This window comes from Dioszegia hungarica (genome assembly GCF_025882075.1).
Source record: "Dioszegia hungarica strain PDD-24b-2 chromosome Unknown MKK02contig_15, whole genome shotgun sequence".
Lineage (NCBI taxonomy): Eukaryota > Fungi > Basidiomycota > Tremellomycetes > Tremellales > Bulleribasidiaceae > Dioszegia > Dioszegia hungarica.
Genome location: NW_026515772.1, coordinates 211,476 through 231,386, shown reverse-complemented (window position 1 = coordinate 231,386; position 19,911 = coordinate 211,476). Strand labels below are relative to the sequence as shown.

Below are 19,911 nucleotides of genomic sequence, written 5' to 3'. Positions count from 1 at the left end.
ACTCGTCAGACTTATGATTCCTCCTTGATTTGACCAACAGTCGACAGCCTTGAGGGGAGGACCTACTCACCAATGAGGAGGCATGATCCATCTTGCAGCAAATCGGGTGAGTAAATGCTTAGTAAGGTCCGTGTGCTCACACTTGATGCTTTCCAAAGCTGCTCGTTCCAGATAATGAAGATACTCGTAGATCGTCTACTTCTGCGCGTGAAAATCTTCTGCATACACAATGACACTCACACCAGCATGGTCCCTGAGGGCAGCCCGGCCCTTGCAGCAGCTGTCTCGAACGCCAGCAATCGCCATAATTGCACTACGAGGGTGTACGCATCTTCCGCCAGAACCTGAGCGGTGATCGGCTGATACCCCTGCACAGTAGACATGACAAGCACTTACTGATTCTAGTTCGTCTACCACCTTCTGGGGGCTGCTGCGGTCGGCGACCTTTTCCATGACGAAATCTGAGAGATCCTTGTCTACTTCACCGAGATATTCTTCGAGCTTGCCATTAACAAATGAGAGGATTTTGGCCTTGGTCGCGCTCTAGTCTGTCAGCTTACCCACTTTTATTATCAAAGACTGCCACAACAAAAGAGTGACGGCTTCCGCAACAGACGGAAGGGGAAGACAGCAAGGAGGGCGGGAAAGAGTAGGGAACCATCCAAATCCAAGCCTGTAGATTCTGAAATGAGGTGTGGCAGGATTGGGGATGAGAGGAGCCAAAACGATAGAGAACCACGTACCTCGTTTATCGCCTTCCAGTTCAGCTCCATACCCCACAAGGTCCGCTTATCCCTCGGCACCCGGCTCCGCACCTCCAACAACTGCCGATTTCGCGCCACGGCCTTCTCCGCCTCCGCCGTGCTATCCACCACATCCTTCTCGTCATACTCCAACTTGACGAACGTCCGCTGCTTTCGCTTGTCCGCAGCGACCTCCTCCTCATCATCATTGTCAAACGCGATAGCCGGTGCCGGCCGGGCCTTGGCGGGAGCTGGTTCGACCTTTGCTTTGGCCTTTGCGGCGGGTTCAGGCGCGGTCGCGGGTACAGCGAGTGCGAGCTTGACAGGCGCCGCATCCTCCGTAAGGAGCCCGCGCTGCTTTTGCACCTCCTCCATCCGAGCCATCTCTTCCATCTGCCGCCGCATAAATTCCTCCGACTCCTTCTCGAGCGCCTTGATCTCGTCCTGCTCTGCTTGCCTATCTCGGACGTCGTCTTGGTACTCTCTTGTCCTGTGAAGGTGCCGAGTATTGCGCCAGCGGGTACTGCAATCAGCCCAGTCTCCTGTCCAAACGTACCGATCCGCAAAGAACAACTCCTTGCCCCTGTCTGCAACCTCGTCATCGTCAAATCGATCAAGACGCTCCGCCATGGCCCGCCTAGTCCTGTCCTCTGCCTCGCCCTGCTGCCGCCGATGAGACATTTCCCGATTGAGATTCTCCAGGCGGTAACGCTCTCGATTTTCAACTTGCCGCTCGCGCTAAAGAGTCAGCTACATCACGTTACGAAAGCGGCCAGTGTCGAGGCATTGACGGCCCCGATTGAAGCGGGTATGGCAGATGGTGCGGGAGCTGCGAGGAGGGAACACGGGATAATCATGGGCGAGACGGGGCGGTCTCGCCGCGAAGGACTTGACCCACCTCTCTCAGCTTGCCCTCCTTCTCCCTCGCCAGCCTCATCTGCCTCATATCCTCCTCCTCCTCATCCGTCCGACCGCTCTCCACTTTCGCCTCCGCCGCGTGAGCCTTGACGAAACCGACAGGTTTCGAGTACCCCTGGGGTCCCTGCCCATTCGCCTGTAGTAGGGGTCGATCATTTCCGCGCTGGGGTTGCTGGAACGGAGCACTGGGACCCTGTGCATTCGTCTGAAATCCCCGTTGGCCGTACCCGTACTCGGCGGGGTTCGGCGGCCGTTTGTACCCGCCCGCACTGTTGTATTTGGCCATCTCCAATTCTTCCTCTCGGAGCTTCTGCTGCCGTTCCAGCCGCGCAGCATTCTCTCGAAAGACCGAGATCTGGTCGAGGACAGCTACGCGTTGGTTCTCCGGCAGGTCACCTTCCCGAAGATCCTGGAGATGTGCGGGGACAATGACGGTAATAGGTGATTGGCCGCCGGAATGCCGAGCGGTAGGTTCAGGAACGGGGGCGTGGGCTTGGACGATCCGTGCGATGATGGCGGCGATGGTCTTTCGCGCGGCAGCGTCTGCTTCTTCGTCGTCCTAAATCATGAGCTCTGACCGAATGGATCGCAAAGTGGAAGCTCACGTCTGTTCGCCCCACAGTCTGCTCAAACTCGTCCAAGAACGCCTTGGTTTTCTCATCCACCTTCGCCCTCAACGGCTTGGACGGCTTCTTCTCCCTGATCCCCTCCGGCGACAAGTCCGGCAACTCCACACCGTCCAAGCAGCGTATGCACCGCATGACCACCTCGGGATTTTCGATCGAGACGAACCCAAACGCTTGGGATTTGCCGTTGCTCTGACCTCGCTTGAGCTCGTGGATCGGTCCGCAAGCCTAAAGGTCAGCTTGGACCCTCTTTATGGATGAAAAGACATACAGTGAGAAGCTCCATAAGCGTCGCATCGTCTATACCAGGCGCGATAGACCCCACAAACATGTCGGTCGTCTTGAGCGGTTTAACGAAGTTTGTGCTTGGTTGTCTGTGCGGGGGCGTCGGGAGCGCAGATGGGTTGGGAGGGAGCCCGATACCGGGGTACATGGGCCGTACGGGGGAGTTGCCGAAGGGCATGCCTTGAGGCCGGACAGGCAAGGGAGAGCCGTTCTGGTACATGTTCGGCATGGGCATAGGCATAGGCGCCTGGGGGAGGTGAGGAGGGAAAGGCGGCCGGACGAAGTTTGTAAGCGGGGGAAAGGGATGGTAGCCACCGATGTTGCTGGGTCCGCTGGGCGCACCAGGAGCCCCGGGAGCGCCGGGCGCCAGATTTGGCGGGAACGGAGGGAGGTTCCCAGGAGGAGGTCGAAAAGGGGCTACTCCCGTCAGCCGCGGCTCTCACCTTCTGTAAGTTGGTCAGACTCACGAGGACCTCCGAATCCATTATTTGCGCCGTACATTGTCTCGATGTTTCCCTGTCTGTAAGGGTTGTAGACTGTTAACAGATTGAAGGAAGAAGGGCAGCGAAAGTCGCTCGAATTCCTCGAAGCTTGACCGTCGCGCGCCTAGGCCTCCGGCGATCGCCGCTCGAGTTGCCGGTCTGTGCTGAAGCTGCCTATATTAGCTATGACCGGTGAGGGTCTGGCGAGGTCAGGCCAGTAGCACATACAGGATAGCAAGGTGTAGGTATGCATACAGGGAATCGATCATCCCATCCCCTTCCTTCCCATCCCCTATCTCGACCTTCTCTTGCGATCACCACCCCTCCGGGGCCTTTTCTTCTCGCTCGGGCAGCATGAATGCCTACCTTCGTCAGCTTTCCCTAGCAATGACGTCTGTGCTACACTCACCAGCTGTTCCCCTCCCACCGCCATCATCGCATGCCTCGGATTGAACCTCACCGCCCTCGACGGTCCCATCTCGGCAAACATCTCTGGCTTCTTCCGTATCGTTGGCGTGAGCGTCTTGTACGGTATCCTCCCTCCCGCCTTCAATTTGGCATCGTCTGACGGTCTTTGATGAGACGCCATATCCCAGAAATAGACGCTTCCGTCCGCGGAGCCCGAGTAGACCCATCTCGAATCGGCCGTCCAGCCCACTTCCTCCCCGCTTCCCCCGCGCCGTGGTTGTGGCTCTCTTCTGCCATTCCGATCCGTCTCGAGCCCCTGATGCCCGACGAGTCGACAGTGTATGCTGAGGTCGTAACCGTCGACGACGTAGTGCACGTCAGAGGAGGTACCGATGAGGATGAGGTCGCCGGCGTTGGAGAAGGATATCGAGGTGAAGACGGGTCGGCGGGGAGGTTGGCTTGCGCGTTCGAGTTCGGGATCGACAAGTCGGGCATGAGAGAAGGGGATCTGGGGTCAACTCAGCTCAAGAGCAACACTCACGGCGTCAGGCGCATCGGTGCCGTACAGCATGACGACGCCTAGGTCCGACGAAGCGACCGCAAAGATCGTCCCGGCGTGATCAAACGCTGCTATCGTGGATCCTCCAACATTGTTGAGCAGTGCCTACAATCAGCCCACGCTATCTCATCAACATACCTGGCATTTACCCTGCCGAAGATCCCATATCCGGACAGTCCCATCATCCCCTCCCGAGATGAAGCGGTCTTCTGTCGGGTGCATCTGGATAGAGCGGACCCTGGTCGTCAGCCACATCCGTAATCCCATTTCCCTCGGCAGCTCACCTCGCACTATGTCCTTTCAGATACAGGAGGTACTTGTTGTCATGCATGGAATGATACCGGATATCGTGATTCGTCTTGGTCGACGTGTGAAGGACGTTGGTCGGCTTATGAGTCAAGCGGATCTGCGATAATCCATACTTGTGAGATGCATATGTCTTCTTTTTCCTGTCTCGTCAGCAAGGGTCTTGTGATTGAGGAGATACACTTACGTTCCGGTAGTGATGTCCCACCAATTGAACAGCTCGTCTTCTCCTGCCGTGACGCAGCCATTGCCAGTATCGTCAAAGGCGATACTGGAGATCTGGGCTTTCGTTGAGTAGCCATGGTGTGCAGTGGAAACCCAGGGCAGTTTTCCATTTATAGCGTCTTTGAAGAGTCTTGCAGGTGCTAGCTTATCCTGCTTTAATTAGCGCAGGTCCGAGGGATACTTGACAAGGGTCTTACCAGTACGTATGGCTCCAGACTGATCGGTTGTCGCGAGGGAGGAGGCCCAGCGGGATGCCTCGAAGGACCAGCTTGATTCGACATGACAGGCAGCTTATAAGAGGCGGCTTGAGATGGTGAAGCTCTGTGTAGCACTGTTTGACCTTGAGTAGCTATTTGAAGGCGGTTGTTGCAGCTATATGCTTCGTTTGAGGAATGTGTATCTTCGAGCCACGTGGAGAACAACCTCCACTCTCACCGGTCCAGTCAGCTCCACTTTCGCCTTCACTTTCTCACTCCTCGTTGCCAACTCCCCGTACACCTCCCCAGCTCATCTCATTCCCGGGAGCTATGTGGACCCTCCACAAGCTGAACACCCGGGACACCTCCCGACGCGGCCCATCATCCATCTGCGACCCACCCGCCAGGCCATCCGGACCCTCATCATCTCGCCAGACCGACACCTCCGCCTTCCCCTGGGAGTTTCCCGCCGCGGATCTTGAGCGTTTCCCTGCGCTTCGGAAACGGAACTTCTTCTGTATACAGCGACATCAGGCCCGGGCGCTTCACTATGATCTGAGATTGCAGCTGGATGGGGGGACGCTAAGTTGGGCTATACCCAAGGGGTTGATAGGTGCTTCTTCCAAACTCTTAGGGGAAGGGGGTGCAGCTGACTTGGCAGGGATGGATAAGAAGGGGGAGTCCAGTCGGATGGCTGTGCAGACTACCATACATCCCATTAGCTACACTACACATGAAGGTCGGTCCAGCTAATCTCAAGCGACGTACCCTGCGTGGAGGGAACGTTAGCTGATGGACTCAGGAAGTGACGGTACCGGTGAGCTGAGCTGGAAGAATATACCTCGAGGGAGCATGAGCTGAGAAGCCAGTCTTCAGCTCAGGTAAAAGAGCCGGAACACGTATGTCCACTCCCTCCCCTCCCCGGGATCTGCTGACCACGCCAGTACTGTGGGATATAGGCGAGTACGAGATCACCAATTCCAGGCGCTCGGTCGGCTCGGACAGCGAAGATGAGCGGCGAAAGAAACGACGCAAGGTCTCGCCTGAGGCCGAAGACCCGTGAGCTAGATATTCTCGGAGAGCATAGGGTGCGCAGCTGACTTGTGCAGGCTCGGAAAGCACGAAGAGGACAAGTTGCGTGATCGCTTCACCCGGGTCCTTCCTACTGGAAATCAGCGGACCATCCGGCTCACACTGAAAGGTGGAAGGAAGGTATGTCCTCGCGTTGAGGATGTTCATCTGCAGTGGCCAGCAGCTGATAGTCCAGATGACCGGTCAGAGTAAGCTGCTTACCTCCCATCACATCCTCCGACGTACTGACCCTATCAGCGTTTATCTTCGTACTCGACGTCCAGAACTCTCGCTCCTCCACATTCGGCCGAGGTGGAGTCCACAAGAAGACGTGGTTTGTCCGCCTCCCGGCCGATGTGGACAGGTACGACTGGGACCAAGGTGGCGAGGACGGCGAGTTCTGGGGGCGGAGCGTGAAGAGTGAGCTGGCCTACCATCGTGCTCGCGATGGACTAGTAGCTGACTGTCCAGCCGGGAGAACCTTCTTTGAGGTATGCTCAAGCGCCCCACGAGCTCCCAAGATGTTCAAGAGCGAACTGAAGCGGTTCGAGGGGTGGAGCGAGACGGTGGATGAGCTGGGGACGGAGGAGCAGGTGCGGTTCTCAGTCAAGCTCGTAACTGCCGCCGCATGACCACAGCTTCTATCGTATGTATACATCACATCGTCTACTTGTACGTGTCCATGATCATGAAGGGACCGTAGCAGTCCCCCTCAGACGAACATACATCAGCTCCCACCCACTCTGGCCCTTCACTCCCGCGGCGCCGTTTTTCCATGCCTCAGCACCTACCCCAGGCGCCCCGTCATTCCAATAACAGTCCGGCGCAACCAGCGCCTCTACCTCCTTCATCATCCCCTCAGCGTCGTCATCCGAGAAGGTCGAGAAGCAGGTATTGCGGGCGAACGTCCGAAGCCAGCCGAGAAAGTCGGTATCGAGCGGACTGGGGCGGGGGACTAGGTGTAGGTTGGACGGTGTCAGGCCGGCTGCTTCGAGGACCTGGGAGTCAGTTTGAGCCACTGTAGCCGAAATAGCTGCGCGATCTTCGGTCAAGAGCTGGAAGCTGACCTGAGTGTACTGCCTGACGGTGGGGAAGTACCATGGATCCAGTCCGAGCGGGTCATGCCCATGAGAGCGGAGAACTTGATGTATAGCCCCTCGAACACCCACACTGATAGGTCAGCTCTAGTCCCCTCTTTGGTACGTCAGTGGAGATTTGCGGACGTACATGTTCCCAAACCCGCCAAACTCAAACGCGACCCTTCCTCCAGGCTTCAATAACCACTTGATCCCCTCCACCACGCCCGCCGGGTCGGCCTTGCACCAGTGCAGCGTAGCGGACGTGAAGACCGCGTCGAATGTGCCCTTCAGCTTGGGATCTAGGAGGGAAGGGAGTTTCTGGATATCCGCCTCGAACAGGTCTACGCCGGGGAGGGTTGTTTTTGCTTTCTCCAGCTGCGGGCTCAGCTTGCGTTTGGGCCTTAGCGCTAGCGAGGGAGACGTACCATCTTAGCACTAGAGTCAATACCCACCACTCTCCCGCCCGAGCCCACAGCAGCACACACTTTGGCAGTGAGTTCCCCCGTCCCGCATCCTAGGTCCGCGATGACCTCGCCGGGCTGAGCATTCAAGAGGTCCAGAACGGGCGAAGTAAACTTGTCAGAGTAGACGAACGAGGCGTTCTTGTTGTAATTCTCGGGAGTGTGGTTCTTTAGTGACGCCATACTGCCTGTGATATTGGGTTGGGTGAATGAAGAAGGTTTCACATGGTGGGGTTGATGCAATTGACTTCGATAAGAGCTCGACGTCGGCGAGGAATGTGTAGCTGCTGGCGTTCGGCCGGTGCCTCCGTCCATCGGGAACGTCGGCCGGATACGCACGGATGTCAATTCGGGTTGGGCCATATATACCCGGCAGCTTCATCGCTCAACGGTCCTTCTCCTCCAATATACAGCTTGCCCACTATACTACACATAGAAAAAGCACCATGGCCGCATCACTCGCTACGTGAGCTCTCCTGCTAGCTGCGGTGTCTCAGAATGCTGACTTCCGCAGCTGCATCTTCTGCAAGATCGTCAAGGGTGAGCTAAATACAGCGACACCGCTGTGAAGTCGGGCCGGAGCTGACTGGTTTTAGGCGAGATCCCATGGTATGCCTGCCATATACCCGCACGAAGATCAGGCTTGAGATACTGATAGCCCAGTCTCAAACTCATGGAGACCGAGAGCGTCCTTGCTTTTGTCGATATTGGACCAATTGCCAAAGGGCACAGCCTCGTCATTCCCAAGCGTAAGCTCAGACCTGCGTAGTACTGATTCGCACACTGGCAGCTTGTGCTGATGCGATAGACCATGCTGCTACACTGAGTGATCTCCCAGAGTCCGAGATGGCGGACATCCTGCCTGCGCTCAAGAAGATAGCTATTGCCTCGGTACGCTTCTGCTCACTTCACCGTTTAACTAGCTTCGGATCAGGACTCGGCTGATGAAATAGGGCGCGCAGAACTACAACATCCTTCAGGTACCTCCCCTCCTCCGAGACTACTCAGGGAGCAATGGCTGAAGAGTTAGAACAACGGTCGAGCAGCACACCAAGTCGTCGACCATGTCCACTTCCACATGATCCCGAAGCCTGCCGAGGCGGGGGACAAGGAGGGTCTCGTCATTGGTTGGCCAGGTGAGCTAGATAGCCTTGAAATTCTTAGAGGCATAAGCTGACAAGTACAGTCCAGAAGGATGTAAGTCGCCGTGGCCAAGTCGGTGCAACAGGAACGGAACAGCTGACAATGCTAGTTGTCGAAAGATGAGATCAAGACGATCTACGAGGATATCAAGTCGAGGTTGTAGATGTCGAGGAGAAACAGTAGAGTTCAGTAATTGTTCAAGTAGTTCAGTATGCATGACATGGGGACATGGAAGGTAAGAGGTCAGCGCACATACATGTACTCCGGCTGTCGGACCCGGTACCTCGGTCGCCGAACGCGAACCAGACGTCTTGCGTTTGCTTACCGGCCAGCTTCATTTGTATGCTTCATACCTCCATCTCAATCTTGAGGAAGCAGCATGTGTATCGCCTTCTTCACCACCACTCAGCCCGGCTTCAAGCTGTACGTTTCATTGCCGTCTTCCACAGTCCAGCTTTGACAGCACGCTGACTGAGCAGAATCATCGCCTCGAACCGAGATGAATTCTACGACCGGCCCGCTACGCCCGCTGCATGGCACACCTTCGGGCGTGATAGCCCAGAAGGCTCGCGTGAGTTCTTGTCGGGGCAGGACCTGGCGGCGGCGGGAGGGGGGACGTGGTTGGGGATGACGAAAGATCTACGGATAGGCCTCATGTACGCTGTCTAATCGCTTGTATCCCCCATCTCGAGCTGAGTCGAGCAGAACCAATATCCGCGATCCTTCCATCTCGCCTGCAGCAGCCGCTATTCGCCGACCAGGCGCACCATCCCGGGGACAGCTCCTGCGCGGTTTCCTGGAAGCTCCACCCTCATCCGATCCAATACGGGCATTTATGGACGCCACTTCAAACTCGGCAGACTATGACGGCTTCAACCTCTTGCTTTTTCATGTCAAGCAGGACGGAGCGGAAGTAGGACACGTCAGTAATCGGCCTGAAGTACGAGCAGAGATCCTGGACGACAAGAGTAGAGGGGCACATGGGATCTCAAATACACCAATCGAGAAGCCTTGGCCAAAAGTCGTAGATGGGGAGAAGGGGATGGGGGAGACGCTTGCGGAGTGGGGGAAGGCAGGGGAGGGGGAGGACGAGCTTGTCCAGCGCTTGTTCCGACTTCTCAGGTGGGTCCTGCTCCGATAATATGGGTTCCAGTACCAGCCCGCACAGTGCTGATCTCCAGACGCTCCACCGAGATCAAGAGCATAGCGGACGCCCCCCAATGCACCTGTATCCCGCCCGTCATCCTCAGCGATAGTTGGTATGGTACGCGCGTGTCGACTGTGATTCTCGTTTCGGATAAAGACGAGGTGACGTTTGTTGAGAGGGATATAGGCGGACTGGTCGATGGAGAGGGGACATTCCTAAAATCAGACAACAGAGTATTCCGGTTTTAGGCTGCAGCATAACGTGTCATGCGGTGATCCTATGCATACACGCCTGACCCAACAGAACCCAGAGCGAACTAGATGAAGCCAATCTGACAATCAGCGCGATCCTCCAGCAATTCATGATCCAGGACTCACCTTGTTGGCAACCTCCAACGCGTCGTGGTCGGGTGTCAGGCGGACGTACGCCTTCTTCCTGCCGTCTGGTCTGCAACGTCAGCTCGGCCCCTTGCTTATGACTCAATGAACTCACCGGATCAAGGTGTTGACCTTGAGCGCCTCAACATCGTACAGCTTCTTGACGGCATCCTTGATGTGCCTCTTGTTCGCCCTCAAGTCCACGATGAACACCAAGGTGTTGTGCTCCTCGATCTTCTTCATCGCCGACTCGGTGTTGAGGGGGTACTGGATGGTCCGGAACTGGTCCATGCGCGGGAGGTGGGGGACGGATTTGCGGGGGTATTTGGGTTTGCGGGCGAGTTTGAGAGTGGTGGGGCGGTGGAAGGAGACCGTGGTGCGGACCTTGCGGGCGGTGTGCGAGGCCGTACCCTTCAGCGCTGCCTTCTTGGCCGCCTTCGCCTTGGCATCCTGGGGCTTTGCGGCGGCTGAACTGTCAGCTGTGGTTCAAGCAAAGCTTCGCTATGCCGCGAAGACTCCTCCGAATCCAACTCCCAGCACCTCCCTCCCTTGCCCATGAAGCCGATGCCGCCGATCCCACCGGAGCAATACAGCATGCCCCTTCCGCTCGTCCCCGACTCCCCACCCTGAAGTGCATCCCTTTTCTCATCCATGGTCCATCTCTCCAATTCCCTCATCCCGCATATTCCACCTCGTATGCTCGCCTGATGCGATGCTGAACGGCAATTCACCTTTGCCGCCGGTCTTTGTGGTCGAGGGTGCCATTATATCGCTAGATGGATGATATGAGCCAACAGTATCTAGTCTCTCTGTGCACAACTCGCGCGCTGCAACGGAGAGGGGAAAAACGGTAACGTGACGCAGGCGGGATTAACGGAAAACACCGGCGCAGCCAAAAGAGCATTTGGGCGATTGTGGCAGGTCAGGAACGGAGGTAATTTAATCGCCGATGCGGGCGGTCATGCCGTCATATCTGGACCACCTTGCTGTCGCTGCTGCTGGGCTGGGCCTCCCTACTTGTGCAATGCATCATGCATCTATCCCTTCTCATCGATCGATGCAGGTACATCTGGCGCCAAGATTCTGTGAGCAGGCTCCCCAGGCCAACAAGGGCAGATCATTAGACTCGTGCATACGGGAAGCTCTCCCATGGATTCTTCTGAATGCGACCCGCCCCGCAAGAGGCAAGCCTGCCAATTACTCTGAATCTCGTGTGCAGGCTACCTCATCAGAGCGGCCCTTGCGATGCCGTGGCAGCGCCTGAGCGTCCGCTCGTCGCTCATATCAATGGAGCTGCAAGCAGCAGCTGCTGCATGCTCGTGCGACACTTTGAGGCACGCGGGAGCAAATCGTGGCACGGGCTAGAGCCAGCGCCGTCAAGATGACGTACGCGGCGAGCGATCACTCGCTCAGGGCACAGAAGGCAATCCAAGCAGAGCAAAGCAAACCTCCACGAAAAGTACTCTGTCCTTCTCCATACACACCACATACATCTTATCTCTTACAACTATCCCTCAGAAGCCACGCGCGACAGAAGGCTTCAGCAGATCCGCCGCTCATACCCCTGATCATCGGAATCAGAGAAAGGAGGAAGCGCTACACAGCCCTTCCACGTCGCGCTTGCGACACCTGCAAATCCATATCGAATCGATACACCTTCGACTTCTCTTCGCCTCAGCCTTTAGCAAACCCCTCAGGACTCTCCTGCGCTCCCCTCTCCCGTTTTCAGCCAGATAATATAGCAAAATGGTACGTGTTGATTCCCTTACTCAGCTCGAAGTCCCATTCTCCTTGTCCGTGCGATGCACTAAGCCATTTGACCGATCCTTGCTGGAGTCTATGCTGACGACATAGGGTCAAACACTCTCAGAACCAGGTACTGTTGCTCGTCGTGATCTGTAGATGGAAGCATGCTGATGCGGTCTTTTCTCCTACTTGTCTCTGCCTAAACGCACATTCTTTCCTTATCAACCTATCACGCATCCTCCACGCATATCTCGCTTCTAATGAGCAGTCACCGAGAAGCACACCACGACGGTGAGCCGAGGGAAGAAGTACTGGGTAGGGATCTCAGACATGCAGGGATGGCGTATCAGTCAGTATCCTTCTGTTTACTGCCGGAAATGCGGTGCTGGTATCGGTGCTGTTGCTGACCAAGCAGGCATGGAAGATTCCCACACAGTACATCTGTACCTCCCTCCGGCGGACGCAGGATACGTGGCGAAACACCCGGCCGATAACATCAAGCAGCAGCCGGCGGGATGTACGGTGTCGAACGATGATGAGGACGATGAAGGACCGGCATTGTTTGGTGTCTTTGATGGACATGGTGGATCTTCGGCGGCGAAGTTTGCAGGGACGACGATGCACTCGAGGTTGAGGGCGTTGGACTCATATAGTGAGTTCAAGAAGAATGGTAAAAGGAGTGGAGCTGATCAGAACAGAGGTTGGAGACTACAAGGATGCGCTGAAGGAGGCGTTCTTGAAGACGGACGAAGACCTGAGAGCCGGTATGTCTTATCAAGGCCTCTCGTAAGAAGCCTAGCTGATTGCCAGACCCCAACTTCTTCAACGACCCTTCAGGATGCACAGCTGTTGTTGGTGTCCTCGCCAATGGCAAATTCACATGCGTGAGTTGTGGTTCTCATGTGTGCGCAGGACAAAACTGACCATCAGGCCAACTCTGGTGATTCTCGATGTGTTCTCGGATATCGCGGCGAGGCAAAAGCCATGTCATATGACCACAAACCTACCAACAAGGGTGAGCTCATCGCCCCAAACAGGCCGGACTGGAGCTAACAACTCAGAGGAGACTGCTAGAATCACCTCGGCGGGCGGTTTCGTCGAATTCGGCCGTGTCAACGGTAACCTCGCCCTTTCCCGCGCGCTGGGCGATTTCGAGTTCAAGCAAAATTTCGCCCTTGACCCAGAGAAGCAGATCGTTACTGCCGATCCTGAATTTGTCGTACATGACATCGACGGCGAGGAGGAGTTTATCGTTGTTGCCTGTGACGGTGAGTGTGCTTAGTTGGGGAGGAAGGGCTTTGGCTGATTTCAGGTATTTGGGACTGCCTCACCTCTCAGCAAGTGGTTGACTTCACGCGCCGGGCAATTGCGAACGGAGACGATCTCGGCAAGATCTGCGAGGACATGATGGTCAAGTGCTTGGCCAAGGAATCGGAGACGGGCGGGATCGGATGCGACAACATGACTGTCGTGGTGGTTGCGCTTCTGGGCGGGCGGACAAAGGAGGAATGGCAGGCGTGGGTCAAGGAGCGCGTGGAGAAGAAGGGTGAGCTGCGCGTCCCACAACCATGGTGCTCTGAGCTGACTTTCTAGTCGGCCACGACACACCCGAATCCATCCCCGACGTGTTTGCCGCGCTGCAAACTCAGCCAACAAGCGGTATGGGCGGATTGACCGGCTCTGGCTTTCGCGTTGCTGGTGCTGGTGGGCTTGCAAATATTGCTAGCATGCTTGGCGCCTCGAACATAATGTTCCGGCCGGCGGAGGATAGCGACGACGACGAGTCGGAGGCGTCTGCTGCGGCAGGAGAGACGTCAAAGGGCGGTGCTGGTGCCGGTGAGGACAAGGGCAAACCTGTACGTCCGGATGCTTAGCTATGTATCCCTAGTCGGGGAAATTGTCAAAAATGGGGCGCATGCTGAAGCTTTTTGCTAAAGGCTCGAATCCACCAGTTGGACGATGATGGAGATTCTCACATGGACTCTGACGAAGAATCGGACGATACTACCGCTCCCGCACCCACCTCCAACGCCGAATCCTCGTCCGCTTCCACTGGCGTCAAGGTCTCCCCCATCCCCCCATCCTTCACTTCGATCGGATCGCCCGAGGTCCCGACACACCAGGAACTACAACAGATGCGGATGCCTGCCAAGGGGTCTGCGCCGGAACAGCTCAAGCCGACGCCCCAGGGCGATCAGTATCCGGCGGTGGCGAAGGTCGAGGGGTTGATGGATAAGAGCGAGGCGGCATTATAGGCGGTGCGGTGCAAGGGAGAGGAGAACAGCGTGTGGGACTTCACAGAGAATTGTCTAGAGAGCATCGAGGACGATGAGGCGTTAGGCCTTTAAGGGGAAAGCAGGGAGAAGGGACGAATAATTGCAGAAGGGAAATCATAACGGTGTGACATTGTACGAACAGAGTAGGATACCCAGTGGTAGTGTTTATGCATGCGGCCGACTCTAGCTACCTGGTCTATCTGTGGAGCATGTGCATGAAGCGTGAAAGAGGTCCTGCTGTCAGCCAGAAGAGCGGCTGGAAGGTAGTCGGGGCCCGATTTCGCCGGTTACTCGTCTGTCCGTAATAAGCGGAACTCCCCATGCTGTCCCTTGCGGCTCGAGCTCGGCAGCCTACCGACCAACAGGCAAGCTCATAATCATCTGACGTCGCTCATTGAGTCTTGACTCCTCTGCAATATAGTACATCCATCTTACAAGTGACAAGCTTGCCCTATACATATAACAAGAACTAAAACAACACATCAGTACAAGATGCCTCCCCGACCCTTCCCCGATGATATGGATTTGACGAAGCAGGGTGTGGTGAGTGGCAGTGGCTATTCAGGAGCGGCGGAGCGGTTCACTGACAGGCGTAGGAGATCCCTGGGAGTGCTCGACCTGGATGGAGTGGTAAGTTAACTCCTCCATAATTGCTTTGGTGAAGCTGACACTTTCAGGTGTTTGGAGAAACGGTATGATCCTCATCCCGCCAGCACAGCGCGGAAGGCAAGTTGGCTGATGATACAGGTATCTGGGACCGGTCAGTCCTGTACGGCCCTGACGAGCCCAAGTCCCTCTTTGAGCTTTTTGAACAGTGTAAGTCCCGACTGGCCAGCCCTTCGGAATATAAAAGCTGACAAAGCAGCCGTCGCTCGTCACCCCGACCGCAACTTATTCGTGCAGCGCGAAATCATCCCTACCGGAGTCGTCAAGCCCGTCGGTACTATCGAGTACAGCACCAGCCTAAAGTCTACCACATACGCAGCCGTCCAGGCCCGCCGTAACAACCTCGGTTCCGCGCTGCTCGCGCTGGAGCGGGAGGGCCGATTGGGCGGACGCGAAGGCACCGCCGCGGGCGTGTTGCCCGCTGAGATCACGCACCCTCACATCCCGCATTATGGGACGCACAACCGCCGGAAGGTGGGCGCGAGGCGAGGATGGGCGGTCGGTGTCTGGAGCAAGAACAGGGAGGAATGGCAGGTCGTCGACCTGGCGTGTCATGCGTACGGGCTGGTCGGGGTGAGTCTGTACGAGACCCTCGGTCCGGACGTCGCCAAGTACATGTAGGTCATCCCTTGCTCAGAAGTAGAGCGATACTGATTTCTAGCACCAACCACTGCCCGCTCTCGATTGTCTTTGCGGCGACCAACCACTTGGCCGATATGCTCCAGATTGCCAAGGCTTGCCCCACGCTCCGGGTCATTGTCAGTATGGACCCCATGACCCCGACGGAGATGTCGGTTCTGCAGGCTTGGGCGAGCAGCGTCGACGTCGAGCTACTCACTCTGGCCGATATGGAGGTTTGGGGCGCGCAGCAGGGGATCTGGACCGAGCCGGGACCGCTGGCCGGCGAGGAGGAGCTCGACATGAAGCGTGTCATCACTATCAGTTACACCAGTGGAACTACCGGTAAGCTTGACCAATTTCCGAAATGTCGCTGCGACAGGGGCAAAGCTGATAGACAGGCGACCCGAAGGGTGTCGTCCTCACGAGCGAGAACTTGGCGCTTACTGCCGTCTCGAACGCCATGGGCGCGACCGAGATGATGCGGAAAGGCGACGAGTGGCGATACCTCTCCTACCTCCCGCTCAGTCACATGTGAGCTGATCTGTCTCTCCCTGGGACGTAAAGCTGACGATACAGTTACGAGCGATTCATGCAGATGCTGGTCTGGTACGGTGACGGTACTGTCTGCCTGACGACCGGCGACCCTGCTCGTCTGCTCGAGGACGCCCAGATCCTCAAGCCGCACGTTATGGCCGGTGTGCCGAGGGTATGGAATCGGTGAGTAGAGTCATTTAGAGGCATCATGAACAAGCTAATCCAATAGGATCCACGCGGCGGTCAAGACGCAAATGGCAGCTGGAGGTCTCAAGGGCGCACTGCTCACCAAGGCGGTCAACACCAAGCTCGAGAATTGGCGGACCAAGGGCGAGGTCAAGCACGCAGTATACGATGCGCTCGTCTTCCGCAAGGTGAGTCTCGTGCCCAGGCTTAACCCCCAAAGCTGATGGCGGTAGATCCGTAACCTCCTCGGCGGGAACTTGCAATACTGCTCTTCTGGGGCGGCACCGCTCTCGGGCGAAGTACACGAGATGCTCAAGATTGCGTTCGCTTGCGATGTGATCCAGGGTGTAGGTGCTATCCCCATGTCACGAGAGTAAATGCTGATATGTGTAGTTCGGTATGACCGAGTCTTGCGGGACTGGAACCAAGGGGTGAGCATTTCCCAGACTATTCGTTTTGAACGCTGCTGATGAAGCAGTGTACCATGGGACATTACCGCCACCGGGACTTGCGGGCAGATCCAGCCTGTCAACGATGTCTGCTTGATGGATGTACCAGAGATGGGCGTGAGTTGGCCCTGATGAGAGTATTGCGCTACAGGCAGCTGATAAGACAGTACACCAGCAAAGACTCCCCCAACCCTCGTGGAGAGTGAGTGCCTCTCCCCCATCACCAGGGCGAGAAGCTGACCTCACCAGGCTGTGCATGCGGGGCGCAAACATCTTTGTCGGTTATCTTCACGATGAAGTCAACACGGCCAAGACGATCGACCCGGACGGATGGATGCACACCGGAGAGTGAGCTATATCGATTTAGTACATCAAGATGGTAGCTAAAGACGACAGCGTCGCGGAGATCGACTCTTGTGGTCGTCTGAAGATCGTCGACCGTATCAAGAATGTCGTCAAGCTCAGTCAGGGGTAAGTCTACAAGCATCGAGTCTTCGGCTGTCTTGCTGATTGATCAGCGAGTACGTCGCGCTCGAGAAGCTCGAAGGAATGTACGCTCTTGACCCGACCTTTGCCTCTTTGCTCGTACACGGCGACTCCTCACGTTCGTCCCTCGTCGCTATCGGCGTGCTCGACCCCGAGCGCGCTGCGGGGCTCGTCTCTGCTATCCTCGGGACCAAGATCACCGCTGGTGACGTGGCGGGCTTGGAGACTGCGGTGCAGCACCCGAAGGTCAAGGCGGCTGTGCTTGGTAATTTGGCCAAGACATCCAAGAAGTACAAGCTCAACGGGTAAGTCTGCTCCCCCGAACTAGAATGGGATGAGCTGATGACCAGATTCGAGATGGTCAAGGGTGTTCACTTGACTATTCAGCCATTCGCGGAGGAGGTACTCACCCCCACGCTCAAGGTTAAGCGGTATGTCGGACAGTCATGCAGGTGGTAAGTAGGACGCATAAGCTGATGAGACACAGCAACATCGCGGCCAAGAGGTACAAGAAGGAGATTGACGCGGCGTATGTCGAGTCGGAAGCTGCCGAGGCGGGAGGCAAGACCAAGATCGTCCTTTGAGCTTGTTGATATCTAGGCGTTGTAGGAGAACCTCGAGCAGGTTTGGTGCGCAGGGTGGGACCGAGACCGGGGTGAAGGCTTGAATGTATGGTACAATATTGATTCTTATGCTACTGCTGTTGATGGTATGATGTCCGATACAATGTGGTGGATTGATGATGGCCCGGAATGACTCCTAAATGCTTGTGCCCTGTCCCTGTCCTTTGTCCAGCCCTTGTCTCGTCCTTCTCTTCCTCGTTGTCGCTCCTCCACTACCCGATGAAGCGGAAGTTCGAGCTGTGGATAGCGTACTAGACACATCAGCTCTGATAATCAGACTCCCGCATCGCGCCTGAATGACCCATGTAGCTCACCTTGGGCTGCATCCCTTCTCCCTGCTCCGCCGCACGAAGCATAAACATCTCGTGAAACTTCCGTGGGTGATTCTGAGGCGCATGGGTAGCCTGGGCATCATTGAAACCCGCGAGGACGTGTGGACCGTGCAAGACCGAGCCGGTGACGTTGACGATGATATCGGGGGCGCTGGAGGGTGGGGCGGCTGGGTCAAGGACTGCTAGAGTCAGCTTGGCCCGGAAAGAACTCTAAGGCATAGCTCACCTGGTATGGGGTGGCAGTCTAACGTCTGGAGATCATGTCGCGAAAGAGGAACGCCTTTGAGGAACCCCATAAAGTTGGGGAGGTCGGCGGGGACGGGGTTACCGTTCCAGACTACTTTGGCTTGAGGGAGGAAGAGCTGCGGGATTTCCTAGTGAATCAGCTCTGCAGCTCGAGAAGATGTCAGGGCAGCTTCCAGCTGGCAGGGAGGGTGTACTGAGAGCATACCGTATCGCGCCGAGTGGGCTCGTCGTACGCCTCATAGTATATTTGGCAGAACGCTATAGCGCCATGCGAAGCTGCGTCCAGGGCGTGAGAGGACCAAGGACCGATGCTACAGGTGTCAGTTGAGATCTGTGAAAACCAAGCAGGGACCATGGGCTGGTGGGGACATACTATGGTCTCTCTGGCTGCTTTCCCTTCGATGTCTGCAGATTCCCTCGAGCAGCTGGTGCGGGTCCGGGAGCGAGACCCAGCGCCGCCTGACGAGAAGGGTGCATTGCCATATTGCGAGTTGGGAGGTAGGGAGTGGGGTATGCAGTTGTGGGTGGTGGTTTTTGAGTCCAGCTACCGTGTAGTGGCTGATTTGGAGGGGAGGGGCATACAAGAGACTGATATGTAGAAGAGAGGAGACGGGACAAGGGCGATGTACAAAGGTAAGGTGCTGCAGCGGCGGCTGGTTGCTGCTTGAATGAACTTTGGGTGGCGAATTATTGCTGTTGGTTCCGGGGGCGATCCGCGACCGCTCACCATGAACTTCGCAGGCACGACTTGAGACTTGAAGCTAAGCTTGGATCTGGCAGATGGACACACTTCAAGACATAGTCACCGAGACTGATGCATTGTGATCCATACGACAATGATAATGACGATACAAACGCCAGGCACCACTATACATCATCCCCTCTGGGCTCGCACCTCTCGGCCTCCTCCTTGACCAGCCGGAGCTGGACCATCATCCCTGTCGCCTTTGACTCGACCAGGCTTAGCTCGCACCGCTGTGCGCTACCGCACCCGCTGCAGCTTGAGGTGCTGGAGCAGGTACCGAATTCTGCGCCGCCGCCGTTGCACCGCTGCTCGGCTGCAAGAGGTGTTGCATTGAGACCGGCGGTGCCGCGGGCGGTTTCTGACCAGCCTGCTGAGGAGGCTGCTGCGCGACAGAAGGCAGCTGAGGAGGCTGCTGCTGCGCATTCGCCTGGATTGGCGCCTGCCGTGGCTGACTGGCAGAACCGCCATTTGGCACGTGCTGCGCGTACTGCTGAGCGTACTGTGCGGGGTGCTGGGAGTAAGCCGGGTGAGGGGGTGTCTGGCCTTGAGGTCGATGAGCCATCTGCTGGCCTGGGGATGAAGCGTACATCTGGACCGGTCGCGCGCCCATCTGAGGAGGATAGGCGGACGCAGCGGCGTACATGTTGGGCGCATACGCCGCACCGTTCGGCCTCATCTGCGGCGACGCATGATTTGGCTGAGCGTGCTGGATCTGGACCGGGCGCTGCTGCGATGATGGAGCAGAGGACATCTGCGAGCGAGCGGCCGAGGGAGATGCGTACAGCGCTTGCAAATGTGGCGGAAGCGACTGGATGGTAGGATAAGGCCGGGCTTGAGCGTACTGTTGCGGTGCCGCCTGACCGGCGGAGGGATGGGCGTATTGCTGCGGATGCATTGCGTACTGCGGATGTTGGCTCTGCGAGCTGGGGTAGCCCGGGTGCTGCTGAGGGCGGGGGTAGGGCTGCATTTGTTGA

At 56.7% G+C, this 19,911-nt stretch overlaps 10 protein-coding genes across 10 annotated transcripts; 5 read left to right on the top strand and 5 right to left on the bottom strand.

Annotated features, from left to right (window-relative positions):
* Nucleotides 1-236: 236 nt before the first annotated feature.
* Nucleotides 237-3,073, bottom strand: MKK02DRAFT_34434 (uncharacterized protein; the record flags this gene model as incomplete). The annotated part of the gene is made up of 8 exons (XM_053088941.1): nucleotides 237-344; nucleotides 397-543; nucleotides 744-1,266; nucleotides 1,300-1,481; nucleotides 1,642-2,220; nucleotides 2,267-2,515; nucleotides 2,559-2,989; nucleotides 3,040-3,073. The coding sequence occupies 8 exons, from the start codon at nucleotides 3,071-3,073 to the stop codon at nucleotides 237-239; spliced, it is 2,253 nt and encodes a 750-aa protein (XP_052944216.1).
* A 295-nt stretch (nucleotides 3,074-3,368) lies between these two features.
* MKK02DRAFT_34433 (WD40-repeat-containing domain protein) lies at nucleotides 3,369-4,833 on the bottom strand (the record flags this gene model as incomplete). Its single annotated transcript, XM_053088940.1, has 7 exons — nucleotides 3,369-3,416; nucleotides 3,464-3,970; nucleotides 4,004-4,126; nucleotides 4,160-4,259; nucleotides 4,306-4,470; nucleotides 4,515-4,702; nucleotides 4,750-4,833. 7 exons carry the CDS (start codon nucleotides 4,831-4,833, stop codon nucleotides 3,369-3,371), a joined length of 1,215 nt encoding a protein of 404 aa, XP_052944215.1.
* Nucleotides 4,834-5,079: 246 nt separating this feature from the next.
* On the top strand, nucleotides 5,080-6,452 carry MKK02DRAFT_37968 (DNA polymerase ligase-domain-containing protein; the record flags this gene model as incomplete). Its single annotated transcript, XM_053089866.1, has 9 exons — nucleotides 5,080-5,362; nucleotides 5,411-5,488; nucleotides 5,552-5,566; nucleotides 5,619-5,648; nucleotides 5,694-5,808; nucleotides 5,859-5,961; nucleotides 6,017-6,029; nucleotides 6,079-6,240; nucleotides 6,292-6,452. 9 exons carry the CDS (start codon nucleotides 5,080-5,082, stop codon nucleotides 6,450-6,452), a joined length of 960 nt encoding a protein of 319 aa, XP_052944214.1.
* A 54-nt stretch (nucleotides 6,453-6,506) lies between these two features.
* MKK02DRAFT_16944 (S-adenosyl-L-methionine-dependent methyltransferase) lies at nucleotides 6,507-7,543 on the bottom strand (the record flags this gene model as incomplete). Its single annotated transcript, XM_053085709.1, has 4 exons — nucleotides 6,507-6,818; nucleotides 6,888-6,990; nucleotides 7,075-7,274; nucleotides 7,325-7,543. The coding sequence occupies 4 exons, from the start codon at nucleotides 7,541-7,543 to the stop codon at nucleotides 6,507-6,509; spliced, it is 834 nt and encodes a 277-aa protein (XP_052944213.1).
* A 263-nt stretch (nucleotides 7,544-7,806) lies between these two features.
* MKK02DRAFT_37966 (hydrolase) lies at nucleotides 7,807-8,666 on the top strand (the record flags this gene model as incomplete). The annotated part of the gene is made up of 9 exons (XM_053089865.1): nucleotides 7,807-7,826; nucleotides 7,875-7,900; nucleotides 7,957-7,969; nucleotides 8,024-8,109; nucleotides 8,169-8,251; nucleotides 8,314-8,340; nucleotides 8,391-8,496; nucleotides 8,547-8,557; nucleotides 8,613-8,666. 9 exons carry the CDS (start codon nucleotides 7,807-7,809, stop codon nucleotides 8,664-8,666), a joined length of 426 nt encoding a protein of 141 aa, XP_052944212.1.
* A 216-nt stretch (nucleotides 8,667-8,882) lies between these two features.
* On the top strand, nucleotides 8,883-9,898 carry MKK02DRAFT_37965 (NRDE protein-domain-containing protein; the record flags this gene model as incomplete). Its single annotated transcript, XM_053089864.1, has 4 exons — nucleotides 8,883-8,926; nucleotides 8,983-9,159; nucleotides 9,209-9,625; nucleotides 9,685-9,898. The coding sequence occupies 4 exons, from the start codon at nucleotides 8,883-8,885 to the stop codon at nucleotides 9,896-9,898; spliced, it is 852 nt and encodes a 283-aa protein (XP_052944211.1).
* Nucleotides 9,899-9,966: 68 nt separating this feature from the next.
* On the bottom strand, nucleotides 9,967-10,792 carry MKK02DRAFT_37964 (putative ribosomal protein; the record flags this gene model as incomplete). The annotated part of the gene is made up of 4 exons (XM_053089863.1): nucleotides 9,967-9,981; nucleotides 10,028-10,097; nucleotides 10,143-10,494; nucleotides 10,759-10,792. 4 exons carry the CDS (start codon nucleotides 10,790-10,792, stop codon nucleotides 9,967-9,969), a joined length of 471 nt encoding a protein of 156 aa, XP_052944210.1.
* A 1,089-nt stretch (nucleotides 10,793-11,881) lies between these two features.
* Nucleotides 11,882-14,028, top strand: MKK02DRAFT_16877 (protein phosphatase type 2C; the record flags this gene model as incomplete). Its single annotated transcript, XM_053085701.1, has 10 exons — nucleotides 11,882-11,903; nucleotides 12,042-12,122; nucleotides 12,189-12,425; nucleotides 12,472-12,537; nucleotides 12,584-12,657; nucleotides 12,704-12,788; nucleotides 12,835-13,041; nucleotides 13,086-13,319; nucleotides 13,367-13,629; nucleotides 13,711-14,028. Coding segments are annotated over 10 exons (1,587 nt in total), but the record flags the coding sequence as incomplete, so codon positions are not given.
* Nucleotides 14,029-14,541: 513 nt separating this feature from the next.
* Nucleotides 14,542-17,575, top strand: MKK02DRAFT_37962 (uncharacterized protein; the record flags this gene model as incomplete). Its single annotated transcript, XM_053089862.1, has 18 exons — nucleotides 14,542-14,592; nucleotides 14,646-14,679; nucleotides 14,727-14,741; nucleotides 14,797-14,865; nucleotides 14,915-15,332; nucleotides 15,377-15,678; nucleotides 15,735-15,867; nucleotides 15,913-16,053; nucleotides 16,100-16,244; nucleotides 16,290-16,403; nucleotides 16,450-16,487; nucleotides 16,535-16,622; nucleotides 16,673-16,707; nucleotides 16,755-16,853; nucleotides 16,902-16,976; nucleotides 17,024-17,296; nucleotides 17,342-17,422; nucleotides 17,479-17,575. 18 exons carry the CDS (start codon nucleotides 14,542-14,544, stop codon nucleotides 17,573-17,575), a joined length of 2,208 nt encoding a protein of 735 aa, XP_052944208.1.
* Nucleotides 17,576-17,826: 251 nt separating this feature from the next.
* Nucleotides 17,827-18,675, bottom strand: MKK02DRAFT_37961 (uncharacterized protein; the record flags this gene model as incomplete). The annotated part of the gene is made up of 5 exons (XM_053089861.1): nucleotides 17,827-17,865; nucleotides 17,929-18,125; nucleotides 18,173-18,320; nucleotides 18,398-18,503; nucleotides 18,566-18,675. The coding sequence occupies 5 exons, from the start codon at nucleotides 18,673-18,675 to the stop codon at nucleotides 17,827-17,829; spliced, it is 600 nt and encodes a 199-aa protein (XP_052944207.1).
* Nucleotides 18,676-19,911: the final 1,236 nt, after the last annotated feature.